This window comes from Nesoenas mayeri (genome assembly GCF_963082525.1).
Source record: "Nesoenas mayeri genome assembly, chromosome: 7".
In the NCBI taxonomy this organism is placed as follows: Eukaryota; Metazoa; Chordata; class Aves; order Columbiformes; family Columbidae; genus Nesoenas; species Nesoenas mayeri.
In genome coordinates, this window is record NC_137551.1 from 27,369,209 (window position 1) to 27,395,602 (window position 26,394).

The window sequence follows — 26,394 nt, forward strand, 5'->3', positions numbered from 1 at the left end:
TTGTGTAGGAGGGAATGCCTGGAATTCCTGGGATGCTTCCGCCAGGAGGAGAGGAGGCTCAGGAGGATCTTATCGTTGACTACCCAACAGGAGGGAGTAAAGAAGGTGGAGCCAGACTCTTCTCAGTGGTGCCCAGTGACAGGATGAGAGGCAGTAGTTGCAACTGAAATACAAAAAATCCAACTTAAGCATAAGAAAACACTTTTTTTTAGTGTTAGGTTGGTCAGACGCAGGACGAGGTTGCCCAGAGGAGCTGTAGAGATACTCAGAACCCAACTGGACACAGTCCTGCACAACCTCCTTTGAGCAGGGGGGTCCATCTTCACTGGTCCCTTCCAGCCTCAGCCATTCAGTGATTCTGTGAAATATTTTAAAGAATACTTGATTTTTGTGAGCCTTTGAACTAAAACTGTAGGTGTTCACTCGTTCTTTAAAAGGGAACGTTGTGAAGATGTTCAGAGGTTTGCTTTCTACTGCTGCACGAAAGTCCCAAATCATGGTTTCATATGATGAGCAGTGGAAGGATGAGAGATCTAGAAAATAGAGTCTCCTGTAGGTGTAAAATACCAACGTCGACTGACACTTGTGGCAACACTGCTGTGTCACTTTGTGTCGGGGAAAGGTAACTTCGGGAATCTGGAAGTGAAATGTGCTGCATTTTAAGGAAACAGTGCAGGCAGAGAAATGGAATAATAGACAAAAAGAAAGAACAAAGAAAATACAGTTTTTGTTTAAATATTTAAAACCATTCTTTTCAGCTATGCTGTGTACATACATTCTGTTACATACAGTTTTTTGACTCATGTAAACTGTTGTATCTAGAGGCACAATATAAACCATCTTCTTATTTTTAATTTTAGTTTGCTATTCAAGAGGAAAAGAGACAGAAGAATGAGAGACTGGCTCAGCATCAGAAACATGAAAACCAAATGCGAGACCTTCAGTTGCAGTGTGAAGCGAACATCAGAGAACTGCATCAGTTACAGGTTAAAAATAGATTATATTAAGTGAACACTCAGTGGGCAGACTCAGGGTAATAAGTGGTGCAGGCAAAACAGAAACATCTTTTGCTTCCTTTTTACTGGCTGGTGTAGGGTTTTTTTCAGCTTTGCTTTCAAAGGCCTGCGGCATAACTGCTTAACCAGATTCATATACTTACATCAGTTAATGACAGATCATTTTAAATGCAAGAAGAGCATGAACCACTTCTAGAACACCTATCAAGTTCCCAGTGCTTTTTTCTGTAGGAAACGTTTCCTTTTAACCTGATTTTGCTGAAAGGTCATTAATCAGAGTAGAGGTGGGCAGCACCAGGTGGTACCTGCAAGGCGTTTGTAGCAGTACATGGGGTGAGGTGGTTTTTACAAAGTGCAGGCTGCCCTTTGTACTTGAGCTTCTGGAAGGTACTTGGAAGGAATTCTCTTCTTGCGATAAGGAACTCTATTCTGTCTCTCTTGCTATGCAGTTTGTACCAGAGGCCAGATCTCCTTTTCTGTTAAATCAGCTTTTCCCTGTTTTGGGACACAAAGCAGTTTTAAAGCATTAAATGATCACCTGCTGATGACCTTTGCGTTGAGAGATCGTCCAATGACCGGTGAAGCCAATTCTACTCTAGTCACTTCCTTACGTCCTGCGAAAACAGTCCCCAACTATGCCACTAATGCGCCTCAGTAATCCCCAAGTACCGTGGGAGTCTTGTGAGAGTTTCAGCTCAAGCAAAATTGAGCAGATTAGGGCTACTCTGAGCTTCACTGAGGAAAACTGGCCCCTGGCCGCACTCAGGTCCAGCCAAATGCTTGTCATTTTTGTACTCTGCGTCAGACCCGGTCGGGACTGGAGCCCTAGAAACAAGAACGTGGGGTTTAGAGGCTGCCATTGCCAACTGCTCTTAAAAATCAAAGATTTGATGTAGCCAAATACTTTTTTTGTTCGTTTTTGCAGTGCTGCAGAGGTCCTCTGAAAGGCAGTAGTACCTTACTGAGAGGAATGAGAAGCCGATGAGTAGTTGGATTATGCTTTTCCTTTCTATAGAGTGATTCTGAGCCTGCTTCTGCAAGGCCATTTCTCTCCTCTCTAAGCCCCATTTGTTAGTCTCAGCTCCTTGGCACCACGAGTTGAAATATTTCCAAAAAACTACCTCCTCTTTAATGCAATTGATTTTAATAAATTACACAAACGGTCTTTAGAAAGCAAAACAGAAATGCTGTGTGACCTTGGAAAGCGTTATTAGGCAGTGAAACTCAATTTGGAGTCATGCTGGCAGCTGCTGCCTTAACGATACTCAACTGTATATTTGGATTTACAAATATTTCTTATCTCAATTAGTTCTGATGGTAAGATCAGCTTTTGGTAATGCAGCCTCGTAGCATACTTTTATCTTGTAACTATTCACGTCACTATTTACACGGAATAAGCTAATTAAAAAGAATTAGGACAACATATGTCACTGTACAAATGTTGAGTTGCCTAATCTGAATTAGTTTTACATAAGGATTATCTTCATCTTGTTTTAAGAATGAAAAATGCCATCTACTGGTTGAGCATGAGACTCAGAAGCTAAAAGAGCTGGATGAAGAGCACAGTCAAGAATTGAAGGAATGGAGGGAGAAATTGAGACCAAGAAAAAAGGTAAATTGGAGCCATTTCTGAATCAGCAAATAATTGAGTTGGATCTACCAAATACAGACAATGCAAGAAGTATCGCGGAGGCGAAGAAACAAACTGTACGAAGCTACTACAGTTCATTGAATAATAAAAGATGTTAAATGTGCAAAAGCTGAGCAAAGGGCATGTGCAACAAAAAAGGCTTGTGTGTTACCAGCCTCTTGCTGCACTCCCTTTGCAGGGCACGTCTGTGTGTTTGCATACACAACTGCTTAGCTGGAGCTAAGTCTGGTTTTAGGAATGTATTTCACAAGCCACTACATTACTACAAAAATCGAGTGGTAAATAGCAGATAAAGGAAGGTGGAGGTTGGTTTAGGTTTTTATATTTTGTTTTAAAATGGAAAGTACTAGATGTTCACACAGTTCCGAGAGTGTCCTGCGGGCAGATTATATTCTTGGCTTTCTGCATCTCGGTTGTCTTGCAGTTTAATAATTGGTAGGTGATTTTGTTTTTCTGTGATGGCATGTGGTGTTATGATGTTACATCAGACAACATGTCACCAGCGTACAATAGGTTTCTTGTACTTTGCCTTGCTAATCCTATGACAATCTGATTTGGGTTTTAGACGCTGGAAGAAGAATTTGCCAGAAAACTGCAGGAACAGGAAGTTTTCTTTAAAATGACTGGAGAATCTGAATGCCTTAACCCTTCAACACAAAGCCGGATTTCCAAATTCTATCCAATCCCCAGCCTTCACTCCACTGGGTCGTAACTCTGGGAACTGCTGTAGGTTTTTTTTTCCTATTGGGAATTCTCCATCCTCACTGTCTAACCGGACTCCATCTGCGGTGCACGCCGAAGGGCCTCGCGCCTTTGGTCAGTGGAGACAATCAGTGTCACGATCAGTTTCTTCTCCGAATGGAAGAAAAAGGTGTCAGTGTCTAATGGTAATGTTACGTCCTTCAGATGTTTCAAGAATAAGTGGGGTTTTTATCTTGGCCTCACGAAGTTATGTTATCTATGGTTTTGACTTTAAGCCTAAAATATTAATTATATTCTTTCTGATCACAACAAAACGGTTTCTCATGCGAACATTTAAACGGTGTAATATTAATTCTGCTACTGTGTTCTGAAGTGTCTGATTTCTCCACGAGAGAATTCCACAACTGAAACTGCTGTGAGAGGCTTCAAATATTATAATGTTGAGCAGGGTCTTCATAGCCAGGACTGAAACTAATTACTCAGAACATGCCAATAATCAGGAAAATAAACCCTTGTGTTTAAACACCATTGGTAAGAGCAAAAGCCTTTGCAACTTATTTAAAAAGAAACCTCTGGCATAAATTAAACTGAGCTGATCTCCATTACATATTTTGTCCATTAGTTCCATAATTTAATGGGGTGCTAGTTTAATTAATACAGTGCCTGAAACACTTAGATATGCTAATCCTGGCGACAGGGTAGTGTTTTGTCATTTAAAGAAACAAAACTCCTTAGCATTGTCGTTACTGTACAGACCAGAAGATTTCTTGCTGCTACTGCCATTTTTGTTGTAAATCCTCACCCTAAAATATTTTGCACTAAAATATGTAAAGGTGAAAGAAATGCTAACTTTAAAATGCACAGTTTATTCTTTTCCTTAGCTATTACAGGTGGTGAGTTCTACGAATGAAGAGCTGTAGAATGTATTTCTTAGGAAGCGGTGTGCAAAGTGCACGTGGTTTCTCCAGCTGTACGTGGGGTGGGTAGAGCCGTTGTTCTGTTCCTACCAAAGCCGGTTCAGTTAAACTCCCTCAGAAAAGTGGAGGTGGGCGGTTGTATTTATAACTAACCATGGCTAAAGTCTCGTTTGATTAGAAGTGTTAGATGTGGTTTTTCTTTTTTTTTTAGTCATTTTATTTTATAGAAAGATTTAAGTTAAATATATAGACAAACTACTTTATGAAGCTGTTGTTTTGCTTTTGTGTTGCCATGTACTAACATAGGCAGTTTTTATTTTTCAAGTTCATAGATGTACAATAAGTTATTTACCTGACTGATCTGCAGTGGAAAAAATCTGCAATGTTTCTCATACAGCTGGTAGGGAAATACAACTGTATTGGGTCCCTTTTACTGCACTCTTGGTGGTGGGTAGAGTTTGAGTCGTACAGAGATGGGATTATCAGCTGTACTTTGGTTTGCTGGAGTTCCATTTGTAGGACAGGATTTGCTGTTGTCAGTTGAAGCCTGACTTTCTGGTCTCTCTATCAGCTGTACATGTTTTGTTTTGCTGACTGGTGACCCTCCCGTGATGTTCGCTTCATGGGAACAGTATTGATGCACGTGAGTCAACTCAAAAATTAACACAGGACTTTAATCGGATGTGGTTTAAATCTTGGATGCAGAAACCCTTGGACGTTGAACTGATACCTTCTCAAGGAAGACACTTAAAATTTACAGCACAGTAAAAACCAGTTGGAACATGCATGTTTTAATTTAAATTTTGTAACTTTTTGATAGCATAATTACTTTAATAGCTAGCCTTAATTTCTGGCATTTTATTATATAAATGTGTATTGTGTACTGTTGTAAATTCACATACCATATCTCTAGCATGTTACCTGTTGCTAAATGCAAAGTTCTTTAAATGGTTTATTTAGTAGAGTAAAAAATGCCTTTGAAGGCCTTTTGCTTTTTAAGCTTCACCATCATAAATTGACTGTTACTAAAATAAGATGAAATAATCTTCATCTCTGTATTTATTGGAATTTGTTTGCCGTTCTGTATGAAGTAGGCTCAGGGCTTTACTCGGGGAGCAGCCAGGGCAGGCGGATTTCCCTTCTGGATTATCGCTCCCTTCATCCACAGTAAATCCTCAGTGGGAAATGTTAATGTCGCATTTTTGGCAGTTTCAGTGATAAATTGCTAATATATCCAGGCCTACTGTTTACCTCTGTCTAAATCTTTGCAATCTTTTCTTTGAAGATCCTTTTCTCACAAACCTCCTCAGTCTGATCTCATTGTGTTCCGTGATGCAGGGAGGGATCGAAGCTTCAGCAGGTGCCTGGTCAGGTCTCTGGTAAGCGCTGGTAAGCAGCTGCAGCTTTGTGAACTGTGCTGAGAATTGGTATCAAGCGTGAAAATATGTTTTTCTGGGGGATAACAGGATCTAGCATGGGTACTTAGACATTTAGGCTAATAAAATTGGTTGTAAGTATTGGAGAACGTGAAAGAAGTATACAACATTATATCAATGTCAGAAAATGCAGTTCAAATTAACTTAGTCTCACACAGGTCTGCAGGAGACCTCCTGAGATACTAAATCCAATCTCTCTACTGTCACATCCTTTAATAAACGTTAGGAGCTCCCTCTCCAAGGCAGTTAGGTATATTTTCCTTGGCCAAAACAATGTACTTTGTACTGAGAGTTTGGCAGATCTCATTTTTCCCCACAAGACGACCACAAATCAGTATTTGCTCACCTTTGTGTTCTACTACACCATAAATACTGTCCATGGGAAAATGAGCAAAGGCAATGAAATGCATGAGTCACAGTGTAATATATCGGTTGTTCGACTGTATTTACAACTGATTCTCGCAAAAGCCCAGCCTGCAGGCCCACGGCCTCTGACAGGTTCAGTCCTCACAGCCTGGTATTGCTGAGCCCTGAGAGCAGATTTCAGCACATGCCGAGTCACCTTTCTTGGGACGGGGCCTTGTTCGGTGCAGGAGCCGGGGGCTCTACCCACATCCTCACAGGGCCTGGCTGTTTGCAGGACCTTGTACCCTCTGCCTGCGCCAGGCTGCCAGCAGCCCAGGGACATCTTTGGCCGATTGACCTCGGATGGTCCTGCTGCCCCTGTTTTCTAAAGAGAGTCTATAGGATTCTACAGGAGGGGGCAAAGGGGCTGTTTCGCCTCCTGAAGTCCCAGGGGAACTTTGCTGTTTTCTTTGGTCAAGGGGAAATGCTCCTGCATTTGTTCCACTCTGATTCCCATAGAACAAATTTCTTTTCCCAAGCACTCCGCTCTCTCTGCTGAATACATGAGAAGCATGTACAGCATGAAAAGATACAATATGGAGGTTGTTATTCTTATGATTGATTAGATAGGTCCTGATTTATTAACGCTTTCTAAAGGAAAACCTTCAATTAAATTGACATCCGAATTCAAGCTCAGAGGCGGCAGCACCGCGCTGTCCTGACCAGTGCTGTTCACTCAATGTCATTTTTCCCATCACTTTCAAAATACTGATATTCATTCCAAGCTGCATCCTTTTTTTTTCCAGATGTTTCAAGCTAATATCCTTTTAAAATTACATTCATGGGTATTCAATATGTAATCAATCATATAGTTTAAAAAAACTATTGTTGTGTCTCAGAGGACTTTATTTTTAATTCCATGCTACTGATTTTTTTTCTTAATAAATAGGAAACTTAGCATCTTAACTAAGACAGAGCCAAGCAAAGCAGTAAGGTGATTACTTTCATCAACATACCACAATGTCTCTTACGATGGTAATATCACATAGGAAGTTTAAGTTGATTCTCTACCTGAAACAGTTTCTGTCTTGCAAGTATTTCAAGGATACTTTAGTATATGAAGGATTTGAAAAAGGCTTTTTTGAATTCAGGTACTTGAATCCACTTCTAGGTAGCCTGATTTTCACACCTGGGAAACAGCCATCTTTGCAGAAAGCCGGGGAACAGCTCAGTGCTAGTTGCTTCTGCTGAAATGCTGCTTTTTGGTTAATCTCTGTGGGGAAGTGAGGTGAGTTTTTGAGGACAGTGACTATATGGTCACTGGAGCAAAGGGCAGGGAGGAGTATTGAGGATGGTTACTGTGTAGATAACTTTCTGCTGCTTTGTTAGCATTTACAATCCGGTTGCTTTACTCCAAAATCTGTACTTAGAAGCTTCCTTGCGTTGATGTGTCCACGCACATCTCCCACTCCCTGACTTCTGCCATCTTCACAGCAGGTACGAAACCAGATCAGAGAGAATGAACCAAGGCCAGGGTGCCCCATCATTTCTCAGTCTTACAAAAAGATGAGGACAGATAAAGGGAAGGAGAAGACAAAAGACTTTATGGTGTTTCTCTGCATTGCTTGCAGAGCTTTTAGTTCTCCGTCCCCTTTCTCTTGCCCCAATCCTCATTCTTTGTTTCTGTAGCTACTTCTGTGCTTCTGGCATGGAAGCAGTCATTGGTGCCAGAGAAGACATCTCTTAAGAACATGCTCAAAACCAGCTCATGAATTAGGAAGGACTCATGTGCTTCCACTGTATTAAAAGCAGAAGGGAGTCACTGAGCCCAAAGATGCTCTAATCTTCCCAAATCTCTTCCACGCTTACCATTTCTTACTGATTATCAATCCTAAAGTGGTGGAGAGAACAGAAAGTAGAAAGGGACACCGAATGAAATGTGTAATGTTGAACTGTCATACCCCTGTTTTCTGTAGGAAAGCCAAGCAGGGAGGTGTGTGGTGAGCACACTCCTCTGAGGCACCTCCAACCTTGCGTTGTCCCAGCAGTTTGCTGAATGTTTTGTGTTAACTGCAAACCAAGTCATTTTTGCCTTACAGAATGCAACCAAAATCATGAGATGGATGAATAATTGGCTAAGGGTCTCTGTATGTACAGCTCATGGAAGTGAACTTGCAGTAGCAGCCATACAACAGGGTTTGGGTGTTTTTTTGTCTTGTTTTTAAAAGTAATATGATTTCATGGCTTTCTGTAGAATATTGTAATAATTCTGCTGTAAATAAAATAAAATCACAGTTTGCTGAGATGGCCTCTGCTTGCTTCATCAAAAAGTCTCATGAAATATAAGTGATCCATGAGTGAATGTGACAATTTAGAACTGTTAAAATAATTGAGTGTAAAAAGTATTTTAACATTGTGCAATGTGGGGTACCCTGATGGGAACAGCCTGGGGTGGGAGCGTGGATCTAGCACAAAACAACTGGCTACCTTGTCAGTGGGAATTCAACTTGAGGGTGTAGGAGCTTGTTTCTGCCCCCCCCCGCCCAGTCTGTGGTCCCTCGTGGTGCCACCCTTCCCTATCTGGTAGAGGTGAAGGAGTGAGGCGCTGCTGTTTGGCTGATGGTGACTGTGGCGCCCCGGGACAATGTGACTGGAAGGCAGGGACGCCTGAGGAGCAGCTCGGTGTCTGCTTGGGTCACATACCAGTGATGCAAAACACACCAACCACCAAAACCACCAGCTGTGTCTGCCCATGGTCACAGTGAAGCTGGTGCTGACAGCCTGATGTAACACTGAGCAGCCACCTTGGGGTGAAAAACACACTTTAATGGGGCTGTTTACATTAAACATTTTTTTTCCCAAAAGTTTAAAAATCAGAAAAAAATACAAAAATATTTTTAAAAGATCAACAAACTACACTTAAAAGTGCTTCAGTTCAGTCCCTGCGCAGGACGTGTCTCACTGTGCTGCTATCAACAGGCGACCCAGGTTTCCTGCGAAGCACCTGCGTGTGCTGCACTTGCACAGGGGAACCCCCCCAAGCCACAGCCCCACTCAGAAGCACCAGCACGTGCTTCAGTGGGGCCGCCTGCTTGCAGCCGGCACAGCGAGTGCACAGAAAGGGAATCCCAGCGCAGTGAGCGAGCGCAGTCCCAGGGCTGCTGACAAGGCCATTTGTCTTTTGGGTGGGAAAGGACTGGTCTCCTTTTTTTCCTTTTCTGGCTAGTTGGCCAGTTGTTAAATGTTTTTTACAGAGCTGGGAGTAATACAAACCTGGACTGGGTGAGACAGGAAGCCCTTGTCAATCCAAAGACATATGAACCTGGGAATTCAGGGGAGCTAAGCCAAATATCAGCAATAGGAGCAAATACCCATGCAAGGGCCACATCGGACACAGAGCCATTCCAATCTCAGCAGTGACAATGCACTATTAAGTCTAAGTGGTAGCTGATGGGCAGGGACACTTCAGCACTAAGGCAGTGAAGATTTCAGCTAATTCTCCATGGGCTGCTGGCAATGCTGCCCAGTACAGAACCGAGCTGGCTCTTTCCTTAAACCCCAGCACTTCTTTTTCTTCTGCCAACATACACTTTTTCACCTGGGGACAAAAAAGTTAAAAGGAGGATTATTTGAAAAGCTCATGTGAGGAAACAAACAAACAAATAAACAAAAATGGGATCGTATGGATTTTCCAGCAGTTCCCAGAGATGGGCTGGTGCCTGGGGAATCCTTCACTCCCCAACAGGCAAACGCTGCTCCTGGGGTCAGCCAGTGTTCTCACCTTTCTCTCCTTTCTCTCCTTGTGGTCCCCTGTGGCCCTGGCGTCCTGGAGGGCCCATTGGTCCAGGGTCACCTGAAGGAATGAGAACACCAAGTTTGCCCTTGAGAATGACTGGCCCACAACCACTGACAGGCCAGGTTAAGACCAAGTTCGTGCTTGGGCCAAGATCCTGAAGGTGCCACCTTCCGTGCAAGCAGCCCTGTGCCAGCTATCTGTGAACACAGTGCTGCATCCTGGGCGTTACAGGGCTGGAGAGGGAAAAGATGACAAGCCTTACCTTTGGGTCCAGGATAACCCCTCTCCCCCTTTTCACCAGGTGGCCCCTGGATGGTACCATATTCTGGAGAGAGACATGAAGGAGATGATGAATGAGTGGAACAAACAACTTGCAAAAGCCTCTGTGCTCACTGAGAGCAGCAGCGCATCACACTGGAAGGACATTACGTTAGATGGGATTAGACTGACTGAGGGCCGGTTTTTAAAAAAAAATAGGTTTGGTCTCAACAAAGTGCCGGGGAGGCTGTGATCCCATTTCACCAGCACTGCTCTGTCACCCTCTCTGGGTGTCCTGCCTGTCACCAGGCCTGAAGCCTTCCATGCTCAGGGAGGGGAATTTGAGAACAGCTGTGTCATGTGCAAGCCCTGCCACATTAAAATGGGCCACAAGGGTTGCAAGCACAGTGGCCTTCGGGGTTTGGGATGAGTTTCCTATAAGTAGTGGGAAAACCTGATGTCCTTCCTAATGGTGAGACTCCCCAGCAAGGGACGAAGGGGATGGAAAGACTCTCTGCCTCCAGTTTTGTGTCTTGACTGTAGTTTTGCAGCATGCAAAGGTGCAAAGACTACCAGGTGTACGTGAGGTTGGAGAAGTCTCATATGCATGAGCCACAAACACTAAGTCAATATGTCACTTACTTCTGAAGAAGTCCATGAGGTCCTCGGTGACATTGCCGTAGGCTGCAAAAACCCTGCTGATGCCGGGGGGACCAGGAGGGCCTGGGGGACCCACGGGTCCCTGTGCAGTGTAAGACATCAGGTCCTGGAGAATACCTTGGCCTGGGAAATTAAAGACATCATTTGAAAGGAGCTCTGGGAAAACTGGCTGGCTGCAGAGGCAGGAAGGTGCACGGCAGAGCCGCAGGCACCAGGAAGGGTGAGGGAAGTGAACAGTGTGACACCAGGCACCCTGGGGGGTTAGGAGCTGTGGGCTGGGACAAAGAGGATCAGGACAAGCAGGTGTCCCACTCACTCTGCAGGCTCTCTGACACCCGGAGTGCCAGCTCAGTGTAATCCAGGGATCCATGGAAGGAGTCACTGTAGGATCTGCTTGAACCTGCTGATCTCCTGTGTGATTCCTCCTCTGTCAACAACCCATCACCACCCATGGAGGCATCATAAGAGCCACCGCTGCTTCGTGAGGCACTGTAAGATGACATGCTGCTCATGGAGCTGCCGTATGAGCTGCCAGTGCCCAGTGATCCCTCATGGGATCCCTCAGCACCAAGGGATCCTCCATGCAACCGCTCGGAAGTCCGTAACCCATGGTATGATGAAGACATAGACCCAGCCACTAAGCCACTGTCTCCTTTGGGTCCTGGTGGTCCCCGTGGCCCAGGGGGCCCAGGTGGCCCTGAGATGTAACTTCGAACTTCATCACCTGCAAAATACAAGAGGGGGGACTTCAGGGACACTGGGGTACCTGGACCCCCCTGGCTTGGCAGAGGTCCTGCGCTACCAGCCGCATGAAGACTGGAGTGTGATATTCTGTCCTGCTCATCATTGCAGCCACCCTCATTCAGTGCCATTTCTAAGGCATCCTGCACCTACATTAGGCTTGATCTCTACAGAGGGTACAACACCCTTCGCCTTCCCATCCCTCCTACAGTTTTGGGTGCCTGATCTTGGAAACATGCCCAACGATTTTACAGAGGGGTGCACTCCCACCAGGCCTATTTCAGCACAGCTGCTCCAATGGCTGTTCAGTGACCAGTTTTCCGCAAGTGAGGGCATCTCCATTTTTTGTACAGGGTGTCGTGTACAACTTGCCAGCATGAGAATTCAGACTAATGTTGCTTCATAGCTGGCTCAATGCTGCCCTCAACCCCTACGTCATCCATTGCTCTGTAGGGAAAGAAAATGCTTTTCTCACAGCAAAATTCTGCAGGTGACCTTACTAAGGCCTCGCTATTCAGCACAGGCCAACTGTCACTGCCCAGCACCTGTCCCTTTGGCTCACAACACGGACTTCAGCCTCGCGGTCAGACTGAGAGGGGCCCAGCCTGTGGGCGCAGTGCAGTCCTGCACAGCCCTGGCTGCAGAGCCAAGGTGCTGCTGCGCCCCAGTTCAGGGAGGGTTCCCACAGGACTGGCCCAGCTGGGGCAGAGCCGGCAGCCTGCGCACGGCAGAGCACAGCGCGGGGTGTGTGCAGGGAGGACGGGGGGCACCCCTTACTTTTCAGGTACTGGATCAGCTCGCTCCTGAACTCGTCGCTGTGGGTGATGTCAGCATAGGACAGGAGGCCGGTTCCAGAGAAGCCTGGTGGTCCTGGAGGGCCAGGAGGGCCAGGTGGACCCTGGACTCCAGAGAGGGATGAGTATCCCACACCTTGAGAGAGAAGAAGAATTATTTTCTGACAGTGAGAGAACAAGGAAATCACACATGTCTGGAGATAAGTTTAAAGGCTCCAACCCCAGCTTCCTTCCCTTTCCAGCTGATGTTGATGTGATTTTTTTATTTAAGTGACCTTGTTCTCAGCAGGCAGTCACAGCCTCTAGCAAGCTAAACCTCAGTCTCAGTCCCCCCAGCATCTACAAACAGAATCTCCCCCCAAGCTGTGAGAAACATAAGCGCTTTACTTTGTAGGTAAGCAGAGATGTCCTCCAGAGAGGTGCCAGGTGATCCGGGGATCCCTGGAGGTCCTGGGGGCCCTGCAGGTCCAGGGGGCCCGACAAGACCACCGAATTCAGAGTCTGTAAGACAAAAGTGAAGAAAACAAGTCACCCAAACCATCACAGCCTTGATGAACCTTCCCTGATGATAGAGCTAATGCTAGCTACAGGCAAGTATAAAGTGCTTTTTTCTCCCCAGCACATTCTGGTGCAGCCTTCCTGGTTCACCTCCCTTCCCTGAGTGTAGACATCACATGGGGAAGTCAGGAGATCCCAAAGAGGGTGGAAGTCCCTATTTTTTTAAAATATACCTTTAAAAAGAGACATAAGAAATTCCTTTATTGTGCAGAATTTGGAGAAGACAAAGGGCTCTTCCATCCCCAACCCCAAGACAGCACCTGGCTGCTGCTGCTCTGCACAGGGGCACGGTGACCTGTCTGCAGCCCCTCACAGTCTGTGCAGGTGCTGGCAGAGCCCAGGAGGCCTGCAGCACCACTCACTAAGGCAGAGGGACCATCAGCATCTCATGGGGTGATGGGCAAAAGGGGATATTCTGTGCACAGGCCTGTAAAAAGGACCCTGGGGGTGTGTAAGGACCTATGGCAGGGGAGTAAAAAAGTCGGCTTACTTCGCAGGTATGCTGTCAGGTCAGTGTAAGACAGACCAGGTGTCCCTGGAGGCCCAGGTGGTCCAGGGAGCCCAATGCTCATCCCAGAACCTGCGAAATCAAACAGATTCAAGAGCAGCAGATGATCAAAACAGGCTCTTACATTGGGAGCAGACAGGCTGCAGAGCTTGTTCAAAGGCAATGCAGGATGAACTCCTGCAGGGTGGAATGATCCCTTCAGCAGACTGTGCTGGGAACCAGGACTCAGGCTTTGTTCTGGACTTGGAGTTAAAGCTTGCTTTGTTAATCCCAAAACAAGGGCACCTGCAGACAGACATCAGGCCCCTACTCTTGGCAAAAGCCCTGCACATGTCAGGAACCTCTGACACAGTGTGGGGCAGCCCAGGATATTCAGCTCAGCTGTGACCCACTGATGCATGTGCTGCTCTCCCTGTGTTCACTTATCTGCAAGCAGCTCTGGTGCAAAACTTAGCATCTTTGTGATTTGCTCTAATGAAATGTCCTTGCTAATAAAATGCAGCTGTCCTGCTTGAAGTGTTGGGGTGCTGCTGTTAAACAGCAGTTTCCTGCTTTCAGAACCAAAGAGGAAATTCCCACCAACTTTGGAGAAGCCCTTTAGTGAGCTATAGTCTCTAAGGACAGTTTAGTGAGAGTGAGCATGTACTAGGCTGTGCTTTTAAGCAAATAGTTGCAGCTACCAGGATTAGGCACTATAGCAGTGCTGTTGGGGACGCTCCAGAGTTGCCTCTGTCCGACGGTTCTTACATGCCATATCACCCCTTTACAGATGGGAAAATGAAACAGAGAGGTGGAATTTGTTTCAAATAACTTTAAACTTCAAAGAGTTCCTTGCCTGGGCTGCCCTGACATGAAGATCAACTCTTTCACAGATAGATCCTGGCCACACAGCCAGTATGAAAAGGGTTATAAAGGCACTTGAAGGTGTTGCTGGGACTTTAAAGATGGCTAAGATGAAATGATGTTCCTAAGCTCAGTCATTAGCAAAGCAGGAACTCCTTACTAGAGTCTGTGCACAGTATCTTAGCTGCAGGGTATTCTCTTCTGAGTCTCTCACAATCCCTGTGAAGAGGTCTCTGTACATAGGGATTCACACAGTTGACACTGATAGAGTTTTCACCGACAGCATGAGCTTTCTGCTCAGCTCCCAAAGGAACAGAGGGAAATGCACACTAAAAAAGACCATTACTTGTCAAATAGCTGATAAACCGTCTGGTCAGCTCATCATAATCCAGTGACAGAGACATGCCATCTCCCCCCGGTCCAGGAGGTCCTGGTGGGCCCCGAGGTCCAATTAGATACTGACGAATTTCTTCTCCTGGAAATGAAAAATAGATCTTTTTACGACTGTTCAGCTGCTGCAAAGATACCAGGTGTGAGGAATTCCCAGCCTGTGAGCTGAGGCCCCACCACTAGGAGACCATTACAACCTATGGATACAAAGCTCCTTTTCCCCCCCACTGTTTTTCTGAGTGTGAGCTGAGTGTGTGTGGTGTCAGAAACATTTGTGACAGGGCTGGGAACCTCCTACAACCTCAGGCATGAGGAGGATGATAATTTGAATTGCTAAAGGCACCTACTTATACTCTGTTTCTTGAGGACACCCAGGACAACAGGATGGGCAAAGGGAATAAAAAGTGTCTCAGTAGGGAAAGACCATGCTGAGCTCTGTGGCATTTCAACAGCCATTTCCCTGTTTGGGACATGGAATCTGATTGACTCCCCACTGGACCACACAAGATGAAGACAATGTTGGCCAGTATCATCCATACCTTCAGGTGCAGCAAAATGACATCCTGGTGACTTACATATCAGCCCACAGTAACAGTGTGTAGAAAAGAACAAAGAGCTGGGTATCCTCCTCACCTTAATAACAAAGACACAGCAAGGCTTTGGGGTGGGCAAGAAGGAATGGGGAGGACCCTAAAAGAGTGGGGGAGCTGGAAAGCAGAAAGCCAAGGTTTAGTGGGAGATTGAGGGAAATTGTGGGGAACTCCTGAAAAGGAGGGACATAGGCAGATGCCACTTAGAGAGCCAGGAGGGAAAGGGAGGGGAAGGGCAGGAAACTGCAAAGTTACAACAGTGGGTATGAAAAGCGAAAGGTAAAAAAGTACAGCTCCTGGAGAGCATGCAGAATGTCCAGAACAAGACACACAAATCTGTCTCCAGAGGATTTGGATGAAACATTGCAGGTCATTCAGCAGCAACTATGGCAGGCCTTTGCCCTCCAAAGCAGCTGATGGTCACCCCAGTTGGAGACTGGAAGGGAAGGGCAGTTCTCCAGGCTGCTGGGATGCTTTATCCCCAGCCCTCATGTTTCCCTTGGGGGTCACTTACTCTGCAGCATGTCCAGAAGTTCTTGGTACAAAACAGATGTAGTTGATACCGAACTGGCAAATGACTGATAGCGATCTGAAGAGCCTGTGGGAATGAAGGCAGGATGAGACAGAAGGTGAAGAGGGGTCAGGCAGGGACAAAGGAAAGCTAAATTAATCCAGTTTAACTAGTGGAATGGGCTTCTCACACCCCCAAACACGTCTCACACAGTCTGGTCATCTCCACAGTTGTATGGTCTGTGCTCTTCTGACTGGGATTCCAGGCTGCTTCCAAAAAGCACTGGGAATTTCATTTACTTTAGGAGGGCCTCAAGCATACAAGGCAGCCTCAGAATACGTGAGACAACATATACCAAACTGATCCACCTCTGTTTGAGTCTTCAAGGTGTCACAGGGTCTAACAGCTAATTAGACTTTTTTAAATAGCAGCAATTGTTAATGAATTTAACCATTCAAACAAAGCTCAGAGGCCACCTCAGCTGTGTGGAGTCCTGAGCCAAGACTGCAGAAAAAGAGTTGGGGCGCTGCTATTTCAAAACCGGTGTTTCTCCTCTAGTTCTTACCTCCTAGGTGTCACACAAGCTCAGCCAAGAGTGTGGCTCAGTACCGAGCTTACCAACATGGTGCTTACTTGTCATATAGCTCATGACACGGGTAGCCAGCTCCGCATAATCCAAGCTTGTCCCATCTGCAGTGGTGATGACTCCAGGTAGGCCTGGAGGGCCTGGTGGGCCTTGGGGACCAGTCAAATAATGCCTTACACTGTCACCTACGTAGGAAGCCAAAGATATACATGCATCACTAGAAGGAAGACAATGGCCATATGCACAACTACTGGACCCTCTTCGCCTGGCAAAAGCAGACCAACAGAAGGACAGTTCTGCAGAGGCCACAGCAGGCAACAGCATTTCACAGGGTTCAGCAAAAATAAGGCCAGAGCAGTAGGGGTGCTGCTTCTAAAAGGAGAGTGACAAGGGGCTCAGGGAGCAAAAGAGAGATAGGCATGCATCTGCTGACCCATAGCAAACTCTCATTATACTCACTCTTCAGGTAGTCAGCAACATACTGCTGAATCTCTTGAGATGAACTTCCACCTGGGCCAGGAGGACCGGGAGGCCCAGGAGGTCCTGGTGGTCCCTGAATTTGTCTGGATCCACCTATATAAAACATTGTAAGGAGAAGGAATGTTTTTGGCATAATTGCATTAGACCAAGTGGTCACAGAATCACAGAATGGTCGGGGTTGGAAGGGACCTCTGGAGATCATCTAGTCCAACCCACCTGCTTAAGCAGGTTCACCTAGAGCAGATCGCACAGGAATGCATCCAGGCACGTTTTGAATGTCTCCAGTGAAGGAGACTCCACAACCTCTCTGGGCAGCCTGTTCCATGATACTAAAGTGTGTTTGCATTGAATCCTTCCCACAGGTCTAGAAAAAGCTTTAGAAATGGATTATGGAGGAGGTCCCCACCTCCATCTATAAACATGGTCTGAGCATGGGCTATTAGGCAGTATAATGTCTTCAATTAATTTGACATCTTATAATTCAGCCTATGCAGCTCTGCAGGGCTGAGTCCAGAAACCTTCCTGGCTTCATACAGACAGATGTGGTCAGTTTGTGTACCAGAGTGCAACACTGTGCAGAAGTACAGCTGGCGCTCCATAAAGCACTCAGGCTCATGGGGCTCACCTCACTGCCCTGCCGCTCCCAGTCCCAGCCAGCCGGGGCAGAGCCAGCTCAGGAACCTCCTCACTGACCTCCACTGCAAGACAGAGGTGGGCCCTGTGTGATTCCTGTCACCAAGGTGTCAACTGACAAGGTGTCTGTCTTTCCAGCACCCTGAGGTCGTATTGCTAGAACACAGTGTGGAGCAGCAGAGGCCTTGTTCATATGGAGGGACACTGAATTTAATCCATACGCACTTTTCATGAAACTGCGTTAATATCCTGCACACAGAGATGCTCTTACTCAGAATAAAAGCAGCTTAATTGACAAGAATCCACCTGAGTGTAAGTAAAACTGAACAAAGGGCGCTTTTGTTCTGATCAGAAGAGTTTCCACTAGAGGGTTCAATGCAGCTTCCTTAATCCCTTGTGGAACACTGTTAGCCAGCCTGGAATTCTTTTCTTTCATGTCCCATAAGGACAAACTCTGGCTCAAAGGATTCACAGTAAACTGGAAACAAAAACCTTGCCATTATTAAATTGTCTGATCTAAGGCAGGCCGTGGAAAAGAAAAAGTTTTGAACACAAATCTCATCAGCATTAGGTTGGCACCCATACTTGTAAAACCCAAAGGAGATTTTTCAAAGTCTCCACCAGGATGTCAGCATTTCTTGATAATATCACAGCAATGATGGTGTGGCCTCTTACCTCGAGATGCCCCGGGGATACCAGGAGCGCCTGGGACACCTGCATCACCTGGAAAACAGAGCGAGGGAGACAGACAATTGTAATGGCTGCCATTGCATGTTCCATAATTGGTCGTATAAAACAGTTGAGCTACAGGTTGTCAGAGAAGCAACTACCCAGCCCTTGTAATGACTATCTTGAGTAGCAGCTTGTTGGGCAAAAGCAGAAAGCAGAGGCCACAGCAGCTTTCCTGAGCCCTCTGTGACCTGTCCAGGTGCCTTGTGCTCAGAGCAGTTTTATTGCCATGGTCCTGCTCTGCCTGAAAAGGTAGGGGTGGGCACAGCCACAGTTCCCAAAGGACCACATCACTCCATCCTTTAGTCTCAACCACTCCTGGCTGTGTGAGGCCACCAGCAAAGAAAGAAGATTTTTAACTTCACCTTTGGGTCCAGGTGGGCCTGGCGGGCCTGGAACTCCTGGTGGTCCCTGAATAGTGACTCTGTCACCTGTAAATTGCAGAAGGAGAGTCAGAGATTCACAGGAACAAAGGGTGTGGACAAAATCCTGGCTCCACTAAAACTAAGCTAGAACCAATAGAGCAGGATTTTGCCCCCTTGTTTCAGCATAAGGACAATGAATTAAAAGGGGAAAGGGGGCACAGACTGACCCTGGGATGAGAACGCTGGAAGGCCAGGTTCACCCGGTTCTCCTGCAAGGGACACAGAAATGGAGGAGCAGTCATATAAATGGGCAAGGTACATTGTGCCCCACTGCTCTCTCCTGGAAGCCTCCTTACCTGTGAATCCTCGTGGACCTCGTTCACCTGTGAACAGGGGAGCAGAGGAACAGCGTGAGCATTTGCTTTGTTCTGATTAACAACATCCCAACCCACACTGCAGAATATCATCATGGCCTTCATTTTGCAGGGCAGAAATGAGTAAAGGGAGTAGGTCTCATCTTTTCCTGTGAGCTGAGAGCTGAGCTACACTTCACAGGGCCACCTCCTTGCACTGACTTAACGAAGTCCACATTGCATTTTGCAAAAAGATTGTTCCCCTGACCATGGCAAATCTGAAGCTCTGAATGTTTCTGAATCCAATGGGCTTGCAAAGTCAGGGCCCGAATACAGCAACTGGCACAATACCAGTAATGGAGTCTAACACATTCCTCCAACAGACTGACTTGTTCTATGGCAGCAGACAGGAATCCTATTTAGTGACCACTGTGGTAGCTTTCTTACAGCCGCAGAAAGGCAGGACACTGTCTGCTTCCAAGTCCTTCCTTCTTTCTTTTCAGTCTGAGCTGCTGAGATCCAACTAGTATCTTTGTGAGGCAGCAGGATATACCCACCTTGGTCTCCCTTCGGGCCTGGTGGGCCTGGTGGACCTGGTGGGCCTGTGAAGAATGCTTCTGTAATTAAAACAAAAAGGTTTCTTATTGACATCCAACAGAACACGTCACAATTTTCCTATGGCTACACCTGGTCCTAGCCAAGGATGTGCTCTCTGGAATCCCAACAGTCAGGACATTCCCAGAGCACAGGCGATGGAATGAGTGGGAAGAACCTACCTGAGCTGGACATGGCAGATCCTGGTCTCCCTGGTGGGCCTGGAGGTCCTGGCAATCCTTCTCCTAGACAAAAGGGAAACAAACAGCCTTCAGGAGGATGAGCCTCAGCAATGTAAGTAAATGCATGTCAGAGATGATACATCTCCAGCCATGGTCATAGCTCAAATATTTCCAAGTGTAGGCTAGTATAATTTTTTTCTCCACACACATCTATCCCCGTTAGTTATTTTTCATTATCATTTGCCACCACAGCAGACGTAGGACAGAGAAACTCCTTGCTTTGTGGTACAGAGTGCCTACCCCAGCTGACCTTCACTGCATTGAGAGGGAAGCTTCACTTCATCACACACCTGATCTGCTCCTCTTTGCTACAGAGCAGAGAGCAAGGAATGGGGTCATGCTCCTGTCTCATGTCCTCCTGTACCTCCCCTTTTCTGTCTGTGAAAGGAAAATCTGTGCTACAGGAAGTGAAGTGGAGATATGTTCCTCATTATAAGAACTACTGTTCCTCATGATAAGAACCACTCCCTCTGTCCCCAGCTGGAAATTAAGGCTGGGTAAGTAAGAAGTTAAGATGGAATTGATTGCAGTTACTTCCTCTGGGACTTGAGAATATTGAGTGTCTTCCCAAAAGGTATGGCTTTTATGAATTGCTACTCTGGCTAGCAAACCTCTGCCAAAGCAAATCTCTCTTGGACAGTATCTTGCTGCTGTGAAACTACATTGCAGTGAAATTGTGTTAGAAGGAACCCACTGTGTGAAATTCTGCTTCCAGTACAGTCAGCCCTACCAGCTTCCACCAGGTCCAAGATTGCACCTGAGATACTGCAAGGCACTGGAAAAAATGCCTACTTTCCAGGTTTGTTTCAGAGAAACAAGCTCTTACCTGGGGGGCCAGGAGGTCCAGGGGGTCCCTGCACAGATTCACCTGATGAAGAAAGAATATGTGGTATTAAAGAGTATTTACTCAGCAAACTGCACAGCCCAGAAATGATCTGCTATGCTACTTACCTGGTGGTCCAGGGGGACCTGGTGGTCCTGCTCGCCCTGGTAGATCTGCCAGCACTGTGCAAATGAAACACACACAAAAAGGGGAAAATTGTTGCCGTCAAGTTACTGCTGCTATGGAAACACTGTTGTTATGTTGCTGTTAAAAGCTCTTACAGTTAAAGGTGGAATAAGGCAGGACCTGGGTGACCTAAGACAAAGCTGAAGCGGAGTGGGGAGAAGACAGATGTGCTTGTTTGCCAGTACACACGTTTGGGCATGAAGCAAAATACAGTACTGAGCAGGCTGGCAGCAGATTGGAAACAGGGAGGAGAGATCTCTGGAGAGTAATGGTTGCTGACGGAAAGAGCAAAGGATTTAAAGGCTGAAGAATGGGGGAAATAACTTTCAAGGAGAAGAAATATTCTTTCAACACGGGGCAAGTTTCGAGGGGAGAACATTACTCAGCCATTATTTAACAAGTAGCTGCTCTGTGTTATCTAGATTGAAGATGGATCCTCACCTCCAAGCTGAGGCAAAAACTCAAAAGTTCAGTGATGGTGAGATCCAAGACACCTGAATGGGTGATGGGACAGTACTACAGCATGGTCTGACCCCATTCAGATGGGGATCAGGCAAGGACCATTTATAATTTTATGCCCTCCTCTGCCTTGGCTCTCTCACATACTTGCACAGGTCCCAGATTCTAGGGGACCTGAATACTACCTGTGCACCACACAGCTAGTATCGCACGGAGCAAGCAGACACTCTTCTTGGGATGTTGCTGAACCACTCTGATCTGCTTCACTTATTTTTGTCTAAAATAGCATTTTCTCCCCTGTGAATTTGTCCTCTAATTTAGAGAGATTTTCATTTCTGTTGCTTAGATTAACATGCCTTTTCAAACTGGTTGTCCTCTGTGTTCACACTACAAAGGGAAATGCCCTGTGCAAACACAGTGGCTAAAAGGCCACGCTGACACCTCACAGCCCTGTGACCATCTCTGCTGTTAAACACTGTTCACTAACCACAACTCCTTAGCTTTCCTCTCTGTGACATGGGCCAGGTGCAACCTACCTCCTTTTGAAAGGACTTTGGGATGCACAGATGAAAAGGAGGGCAGAAGAAGCAGCTGATATTGCTGTCCCACCACCAGAAAGGCACACACACACTTGCCCTATATCGCGTTGAGTGGAAAGACGTAGAGGCAACTCCTGCTAGCTGTGAGCTGGCCTTGAAGCCTCTGGCACCTCTCCAAGCAAAGGAGTGAGAAAGCAGGCCCACTTACTTTGAGATGCTAATGATGAGACTTCTGTTTTGATAGTTTCTATCACGGCTTCACCTGGAGATCCCTTCTCACCCCGTGGACCTTTTTCAGGGAAAAAGAAAAAAAAGCGAATTAATTAACTGAGAGAAGGTGACATTTTGTACCCACTCTTCACCTCCCTGACAACAGGTTCAGCCTTTGTTTATGTGAACTGGGAGCATGAACTCAGTCCCTGGCTCTGAGGGACACTGTATTCAAACGTGGTAGTTACTGTACAATTTGCTCTAACAGGATCATAGAAAACAGTCTAAGGAAGGTTCTTAGGAGTCAGCTCTGTTCAGGCCCTTCCAAACGGATGTCTGTCCAACTGGCAGTGGTTTCACAGTGAAATTATTCCCAATTTGGCTGTAGTTTGTTCTCCCACCTTTTAAAATGGCAGACGGTATCTAGCTGGGCTATATCCCCTACCAGAGAAAGGCAACTGCACTGGTGAAGTGCCTTAGAAATATCACCCTTCAGAAAAAATAATATACGAATAAAAGACATTTGCAGCATCCACATCACACTGGTTCTTACCACCCCCTTTCTTCTCCTGAGGAAGGAAAAAAGAATAGAAATTCTTTACAAGATTAATTAAGCCAAATAATGCAGCAAAATGAACTGAAAGGCAGAAATCTGCAAACAAAAGGGAGAGAGATTGTGCCAAAGGCTGAGAGAATTAGAAACAAAGAAAACTAATTAATTCAGTTCTCTTAAGAAGCAGAATCAAAGCTGATGGAGAATGAATGGTACCTTGCTGTCCAGGGAGACCAGTTGGTCCAACAGGACCTAGTTTAAAAGGAAAAAAACACAGTTTTCATTATACAGGGTGTTTCAAAAAGATTGACCTGATTTGAAATCAGGTTACTAAATAATTTGGTCCACCTTTCTGAAACAACCTGTATTTTCCTGGTTGTATTTTACAGTAGCAGGAAAGAATCAATAGGTCTTTTATAAGAACTGAGACTATCAAATAATGCATTGGTTTGCACAAGTAAATCAAATTGCTGTGGGATATGAATTCATCAATGTCCCACGTATTACTTGAAGCTGTGGAGAAGAGACTTATTTTCCATCATGTGGCAATTAAAGCCCTTGGTGCCACTTAGACTGGGGAAATAACCAGAACGTCACTGACCACAACAGAAATGCAATAGGCCTAATCCTCCTTCTGCATTCCCTGCTGCAAATTGAGCCTGGCTCTACCAAACCAGTTTCAGGATTAGCTCCAGCTGTAAGGCTGGAAGAGGCACAGAAGCATAATGAGAACCAGGGCTCAGGAGCTCTGCTGCCTGACAATAGCATGCTGGAGGGCAGAGTCTGACCTGGGACAGACGAGTCTGAGGACCAAGCTCATGCACAGCCAGAGTCTGTGTGTTTGTGTGAAAGATTTGCAGATACTCATGTGGGATTTCTCCTGTCTCGAGTTCAAAGCTAAGACTGGAAAACAAGCCCTTGCCGATTTCAGTAACAGGGCCTGAAAGGGGTGAGACACAAGTCTGCTTTCCTGAGAGGTAAAAGAGCTTGATTCCACTCACTGGACCTATCACTACTTTGTACTCATCAGATCAAAGGACAAAAACAGTGTTCCCAGTTTGTTCATCTTCTCAGCCTTCTCTTCTGTCCTTCCCTACTGTGATCATATTCTATTTCTCCCTTGAGGCTGCTGCCTCCCCAGCTCAGCCCTCAGTCTTTCTGCAGGGAAGGGTGAGGACCATGAGTCCTGCCTGAGCAATCTTCCCTCACAGACAGGGCAGCCTGGCAAACACAATAAACATCACACGTTAAATGAAGAACTGGATGCAGGGCAATGCAAGCTGCCTGCAAAAATGACAGCAGAGGAGCAGCTTTCTCACCTGGAACACCTGGGGGCCCAGGGGGGCCAGCTGGGCCTGCGGGACCTGGTGGGCCTGGCAGAGCAATAGTTGACAAACCCTCTGAAACACAAACACATACACTTGCATACATACACATATATAGACACATCCAATGTGTAACAAATCCATCCTTAAGGAGTCATACATCTATAGCATATGCATTCCCCAAACACAGCAAGCCCCAGTACAGGTCTGACACACAGTCAAGATGAATTTAGGAGGTGTAACAAGAGCCAAGAAACTCCTCCAAAAGCAGAAGTTTTTGAACTCTCACAGAACTACATACCAGAACTTATGACTTTTCCTGGAGCTCCAGGTTCTCCTAAGAAAACAAAGAGGGCAAAAGATGAACTTCTTTTTTGGAGAAGATCTGTCACTAGCTCAATGACTTTGTCTTATTAGACACGCAGTTCCTGTTCTCTTTGCCCTTGATCTCTTGTCTGAGAAGTCATAGCATTAGAAGGTCATGGGGAAGCAACAGAGCTCAGCTAATCCAGAGATATTCTCTGACGAGCTTTCCAAGCACTACACCTGCCAGAATAGGCAATAGGTCTGGATTTATCTGAGGCAGGCACACAGGTCCCTTTGCAGTCACCAGGCATCACAGTCATATACACAGGGCAGAATCGGGCTTACCAAGGTTTTCTCAGTGGAGAACTGTCATGCTGAATGCCTCAGCAGATGCCCTCCCTTTTGTGTATGCTCAGGGAGGCTTTGGCTACCAGCTGTTTCTCAAACCTTCCTAAAGCCACTAGATGCCACTGTTGAATCAGGGACTGGTCAGCAGAGCATATATTCCCCTCTAAAATGAAGTGCTTAGAGAGAAAATGAGTATCAGGGAAATACAAAACTCACCTTTAGCCCCTGGTCGGCCTGGGTTGCCTGGAAGTCCTGATATCAGGTAGGTGAAGAATAATAATAAAATGGTTAGTGCATACATTGTTTGCTCTATTTTTTCCAAGTACCCTAGTTGATTTTCACTTGTGGGTTTAGAGAAGCTCCCTACTTAAGACCCTGGCTTTCAGCATTTCTAAGCAGGTCCCTGACAGCAAGCAGGGGGATTCACAGTGGGCTGTAGACTGCGCTGGTAGCATCCCTGAGCATAGTTAAGGGCTTCCCTTCTCCCACTGCTCCCTAGATGATGGCACTGCTCTTTAGATTTACCTGTAACTTCTTCCAGGTACTGCTCCCTGTCCTGAGGCTCCTGAATAAATTCCCTGGTGACTTGTCCCCCAAACTACCTCCGCTTGCAGAGCCCAAATCCTCTGTTTCCACCTCTATTTCTACATTCTCTCCCCTCTGTTTCTGCTGCTGTTTCGAAGGACGTTTCAGTGATGCACAGGGAACTGAAACATGTTACTTGTTGCAAACGGTTTTGGGGAGAGGCAAATTTTCGACACTCCAAGGCCCTGCATTTCTCAAAAATTACACACCAACCACTAAACATGTCTCAAAAGCCAAGGGAGATGCAGAAGCCTTGGGATACTACTTCGGAAGCCCTGAGCAGCACAGAGGAAAAATAACAAGGGATTTTTGAACCTGTATCAAAGTGTGTCATTGATAAATTGGAGCACAGTGGAAAAGCCTACCTGGTGGTCCTTGGGGTCCTGTGAGACCTGGAAGAAAAAGGCAAAAATTCTCAGATGTCTTAACAAATTTCAAGTGGGTAAAGGATAGACATAGAGAAAAAGATTACATGTACTTAAAATTCTAGCACACAGTTCACAAGGCCAAGCATCTGGTAAGTAAACTAAAAGTTGGCTCATAGCAGCTGACGTTCTTGTTTGCAGTGTGTGTAATCCTGAGATCACAGAGAGCCTAGATTCCCTGTGTGTTTCCCTTTCATCACCATCTTACAGTACATAGATCCTCTGCCAGCCTTAACTTCAAATTAAGACTGGAAATTCTTGACAGAGACATCTGTGCTCCTGACTGAGCAAAAAGTATTTCTGTTCTCTGTATGCTCTCACCTGGTTCTCCTGCATCTCCAGAGGGTCCTGGAGGTCCTCGGGCTCCTGGCATTCCCATAAGACCTGGTTCACCTGGGCATATAATCACCATTAACAAGCCAGAAATCACTGACTTACAACCCAGAGATCCATTCAAGCTCGGCCACTGGATGTTCTGCAGCACTTTCTATCTATTGCATCCTCATAGACAACTGGCCGTTTTCAGCACCAGTGTCTGGGAGGTGAACATCAATGACAGAAGAGTTCTGTAGCGACAAGAACTCTGTCACAAGTTTACAGCCAGCTCCTTTGTATGTCTCAGTTCCATGCTCACATGGTTGACTATACAGTTCTTCTGAGACAGCAAGGTGCCAGAACATGAATCTGCTGCCATCTTCTCCCACCCCTTTTATAAATCAACCTCCTGCCAAATCAGAAAGTACCTGCACTTCTGCCTCAAAGGAATCCCTTACCTTTTTCACCTGGCTGTCCATCACGACCAGCTGGTCCTGTCCAAAGGAAAGAGATTATTAGGGACTGCTGCAATAGTACTACAGTTGCCCTGTCCTACTAAGGTGAGCACAGCCCTAAACACAAGAGAGTGGCTTTTCATCACATTGCAACTGAAAGAAACCTT

General features: G+C 46.0%; 2 protein-coding genes across 2 annotated transcripts in view; one reads left to right on the forward strand and one right to left on the reverse strand.

Annotated features, from left to right (window-relative positions):
* Positions 1-4,259, forward strand: part of SLK (STE20 like kinase) — a 46,210-nt gene extending 41,951 nt beyond the window's left edge. Inside the window, exons 17-19 of the mRNA XM_080347431.1 lie at positions 861-986; positions 2,515-2,628; positions 3,233-4,259. Coding sequence (XP_080203557.1) covers positions 861-986; positions 2,515-2,628; positions 3,233-3,379 — 387 coding nt within the window. The 3' untranslated portion in view covers positions 3,380-4,259. The remainder of the gene's footprint in view (positions 1-860; positions 987-2,514; positions 2,629-3,232) is intronic.
* Positions 4,260-9,618: 5,359 nt separating this feature from the next.
* The window catches only part of COL17A1 (collagen type XVII alpha 1 chain), a gene marked incomplete at both ends in the record, with an annotated part of 37,128 nt that continues 20,352 nt past the window's right edge, over positions 9,619-26,394 (reverse strand). Inside the window, 28 exons of the mRNA XM_080348165.1 lie at positions 9,619-9,665; positions 9,849-9,920; positions 10,126-10,188; positions 10,764-10,904; positions 11,098-11,505; positions 12,300-12,452; positions 12,704-12,817; positions 13,365-13,454; positions 14,572-14,700; positions 15,720-15,803; positions 16,350-16,487; positions 16,762-16,875; positions 18,091-18,138; positions 18,510-18,575; positions 18,737-18,778; positions 18,866-18,892; positions 19,420-19,479; positions 19,639-19,695; positions 20,525-20,566; positions 20,650-20,703; positions 21,914-21,994; positions 22,685-22,720; positions 23,788-23,868; positions 24,095-24,130; positions 24,664-24,699; positions 25,398-25,424; positions 25,779-25,850; positions 26,231-26,266. Coding sequence (XP_080204291.1) covers positions 9,619-9,665; positions 9,849-9,920; positions 10,126-10,188; positions 10,764-10,904; positions 11,098-11,505; positions 12,300-12,452; positions 12,704-12,817; positions 13,365-13,454; positions 14,572-14,700; positions 15,720-15,803; positions 16,350-16,487; positions 16,762-16,875; positions 18,091-18,138; positions 18,510-18,575; positions 18,737-18,778; positions 18,866-18,892; positions 19,420-19,479; positions 19,639-19,695; positions 20,525-20,566; positions 20,650-20,703; positions 21,914-21,994; positions 22,685-22,720; positions 23,788-23,868; positions 24,095-24,130; positions 24,664-24,699; positions 25,398-25,424; positions 25,779-25,850; positions 26,231-26,266 — 2,354 coding nt within the window. The remainder of the gene's footprint in view (positions 9,666-9,848; positions 9,921-10,125; positions 10,189-10,763; positions 10,905-11,097; positions 11,506-12,299; positions 12,453-12,703; positions 12,818-13,364; positions 13,455-14,571; positions 14,701-15,719; positions 15,804-16,349; positions 16,488-16,761; positions 16,876-18,090; positions 18,139-18,509; positions 18,576-18,736; positions 18,779-18,865; positions 18,893-19,419; positions 19,480-19,638; positions 19,696-20,524; positions 20,567-20,649; positions 20,704-21,913; positions 21,995-22,684; positions 22,721-23,787; positions 23,869-24,094; positions 24,131-24,663; positions 24,700-25,397; positions 25,425-25,778; positions 25,851-26,230; positions 26,267-26,394) is intronic.